This window comes from Rutidosis leptorrhynchoides, unplaced genomic scaffold (assembly GCF_046630445.1).
Source record: "Rutidosis leptorrhynchoides isolate AG116_Rl617_1_P2 unplaced genomic scaffold, CSIRO_AGI_Rlap_v1 contig431, whole genome shotgun sequence".
Taxonomy (NCBI): Eukaryota; Viridiplantae; Streptophyta; class Magnoliopsida; order Asterales; family Asteraceae; genus Rutidosis; species Rutidosis leptorrhynchoides.
This window is the reverse complement of record NW_027266663.1, coordinates 65,164-68,636: the sequence shown is the minus strand read 5'-3', so window position 1 is coordinate 68,636 and position 3,473 is coordinate 65,164. Positions and strand designations below refer to the sequence as shown.

The following is a 3,473-nucleotide window of genomic DNA, read 5'->3' as shown; positions in this document are numbered from 1 at the left end:
TATCAAATATTTGCCTAACTCTTTATGTTTTCATTTGGTTTCTATGCTTTTGGATTATTCATCCCGTTTACACTGTATCAAATTTTCTATACTTAGCAAATTTTGTCTTGAATTTCGCTGTGTGTATTATACTTGCCTGAACCAAACGAAGTGATCGGCTATGATCTATAGGCCGATTACTTGTTGTTCCCTCGGTCTTTAGGCTTGTTTACTTAACTTTTATTGGTTGCCCCAATGAATACGAGGAAAATCTATACCGTTCAGACATTAGTTTGGCTAGTTTTATTTTATGAGCGAACCGTATGCATGTGACGTTGCCCGAACAAAACGAAGTGATCGGCTATGATCTATAGGTCGATTACTTATTGATGGGTTAGGGACTTTAGATTTTCACACGTAGGGATAAATTTCTATTCCTTTCGAAAACAAGACAAATCTACATCATTTAGACGTAGGTTTGGCTAACTTTCCGTTGAGATGAGTATTTAGCGTGCGACATTGCCCGAACAAAACAAGACGAACCGAGAGTGAACTTGGGTCGGCTAGTTTTCTATCGGGGCTTTGCTTCCTTTATAAAGTTTTAAGGTTTTCCTCTAAGGTTGGGGCGATTAAGGTTTGAGGAGTTTCGCTTTTAAATGGATTCGACTCATTCCTATCGTTATTGGCCTCCGTCTCGAGCGAAGCTCCATCAAAGAACAGGTTCCAAAACTCAATGTCTGGCTTCTCTGGTCCGCTAGCTTGGGTGGGATTCTTGGGTTGGGTGCTCTTGTTGTCGGCCTTCAACTTCTCTATCGGCTTGTCTGGGATGGTACATTCGACTATGAAATTCGCCAAAGCCTGGCCTTTCACCGAAGGCTGCGGGAGGTATGAGATGTCAAACTCTCCTAACTCTACGACCCAGTTGATTATTCGGCCGCTTGACTTGATGTCGTGTAATATTTTTCGGAGTGGCTTCTCTATAAGGACTTGGATCGAGTGTGCTTGGAAATAGGGTCAGAGCTTCCTCGCAGCCATCACAAGTGATAGGGCGAACTTTTCGACTGTGGAGTATCAGGACTCGGCTCCTTGGAGGACTTTGCTTACATAGTGGATGGACTTTGACATCGGCCTTCCTCCTTAACTAGCACGACACTAGTAGCGACTTCAGACACGGCCAAATACATGAATAGGGAATCGACATCAGTCTGCTTAGCTAGGAGTGGAGGCGACGCTAAGAAGCGTTTCAGCTCTTGGAACGCCTCTCGGCACTCTAGAGTCCATTTGAAAGCCTTATTTAAAGCGTTGAAGAACGGTAAGCATTTGTCTTTCAACCGCGACATGAACCAGCCGAGAGCAACGAACCGACCCGTGAGCCGCTGGACCTCTTTGGTGTCGGTCAGCTTGGCCATGTCAATGATGGCTCGAATTTTATCGGGGTTTGCCTCGATTCCTGGCTAGAGACCATTAAACTGAGGATTTTACCCGATTTGACTCTAAAAGTCACTTGGTTGGGTTCAACTTCATCCGATATTTGCGAAGCACCGAGAACAACTCAGTCAGATCGACAATGTGATCTTCTTTTCGGATGCTCTTGACGAGCATGTCGTCAATGTAAACCTCCATGTTTCTGCCGATCTGAGACTTGAAGATCTTGTCACTAACCTCAGATATATAGCCCCGACATTCTTGAGACCGAACGGCATGACAATGTAGCAATAGAGTCCTTTATCAGTTATGAAGGACACCTTTGGCGCGTCTGACGGGAGCATACGAATTTGTAGTAGCCCGAAATGGCGTCCATGAAGCTCAAGAGCTCATGTCCGGCCGTAGCATCAATCAAAATGTCTATGCGGGAGAGGGGGTAGTGGTCCTTTGGGCAGGCATCGTTAAGATCCCGAAAGTCAATACAGATGCGCCACTTTTCATTCGACGTTTTTACCATCATAGGGTTGGAAATCCATTCCGGGTATGTATTTCATCAACAAAGCATGCTTGGAGGAGCTTGTTGACCTCCTCCTCAATCACAACTTGGGGCAGGCATCGTTAAGATCTCGGAAGTCAATATAGATGCACCACTTTTCATTCGACTTTTTTACCATCACAAGGTTGGAAATCCATTCCGGGTACTGTATTTCATCAACAAAGCCTGCTTGGAGGAGCTTGTCGACCTCCTCCTCAATCACAACTTGTCTATTAGAGGCATAAGCCCTCTTCTTCTACTTGATCGACTTTCGTGACGGGTCGACGTTTAGCTCGTAGACCATTACGTCCGGGTCGATCCCTGGCATATCGACTGCGGACCAAGTTGGGACATCATTGTTTGTTCTCAAGAAGTCGATTAAATCGTCACTGAGCTGGCCTTGGAGCTTAGACCCGATGAAGGTCACCTTCTCGGGTTCATGATCTACAAGGCGGATGGGCACGAGCTCTTCCACTGGCTCGACACGTGGCGTAGTGAAATCATCTCGTGCATCATAGTCTTTTACTAATGTTGAGCCATCCACTTCTTCTTTCCTTTATCAGATGGATCGGTTTTGGCTTTGACCCGTTTCCCCTGTGAGCCCGAGGGAGTCGAGTCGGCTAGCTTGATCAAAGAGCCTGACATAACCAGCTCGTGGTGCTCTCTATGTTCGTCAGATTTAAAAGTAGCCAAGTGACACTCTCGGGTTGCCTTTTGCTTTCCTTCGACAACTCCAATTATATTCGGAGTAGGGAATTTGAATGCTTGGTACATGAATGAAGCTACCCCTCGGAACGTGGCTATGCCCTCTCGGCCAAAGATCCCATTATAGTGAGTCGGGCCTTTAATGACGAGCCAATTGATGAACTGAGTGACATTTCGATCACCCGATCCAAGGACAATAGGGAGCTTAATGGTGCCGACGACAGGTACTTCAATATAGTTTACGACATAGATGGGTCCGGGCGAGGGGGCGAGGTGTCTGTCAGCGAATCCAATTTTCTTGAAAGCATGGTAATAGAGGATGTCGACGGAACTCCCATCGTCGACTAAGATCCTCCATACATCGGTCCCAGATATCTTCATGGTCATGAACAAAGGGTCGGAATGGGGGTATAGCACATTGGTCAGATCTTCGTCTGAAAAGCCAATAGTCGGGATCTGAGCTGAAACCTTTCTCCTCTTCTGAGGGATGCCTATGGACATAACCTCTCAGATTTTTCCCTTCTTCTTTTTGTTACTCATTCTGAACTCTTCACCAGCTATTACATGCACTACTCCTCCGCCTTGGGGCATGTTGGCCTCTAGGGGAGGAGTCTTCTCTTTGTCAGCTTTCTTGCCTTTTCCTCGGCGATTATCATTCTTTTTGCCATAGTTAAACTTTATGGGGCCCTTGCCTTGCGCCTCACGACCATCTTTTGCAAAAGAGTAGAGTTTTCCATGTTGGATGACAACATTCATCTATAGTGTGACCGTAGTCTTTATGGAATTGGCATTAGGAATCCGACCGTTTCCAGTTCTCCCCTCCTCGCAT

The 3,473-nt window shown here is 46.1% G+C and overlaps 1 protein-coding gene across 1 annotated transcript; it reads right to left on the bottom strand.

Annotated features, from left to right (window-relative positions):
• Positions 1-2,464: 2,464 nt before the first annotated feature.
• On the bottom strand, positions 2,465-3,145 carry LOC139883654 (uncharacterized). The gene has a single exon (XM_071867802.1). The coding sequence runs from the start codon at positions 3,143-3,145 to the stop codon at positions 2,465-2,467; it is 681 nt and encodes a 226-aa protein (XP_071723903.1).
• Between the last annotated feature and the right edge of the window lie 328 nt (positions 3,146-3,473).

What these genes read in the sequence shown, in the direction of transcription:
- LOC139883654 (XM_071867802.1), bottom strand. Translation starts at nt 3,145, where the DNA reads ATGTCCATAGGCATCCCTCAGAAGAGGAGAAAGGTTTCAGCTCAGATC.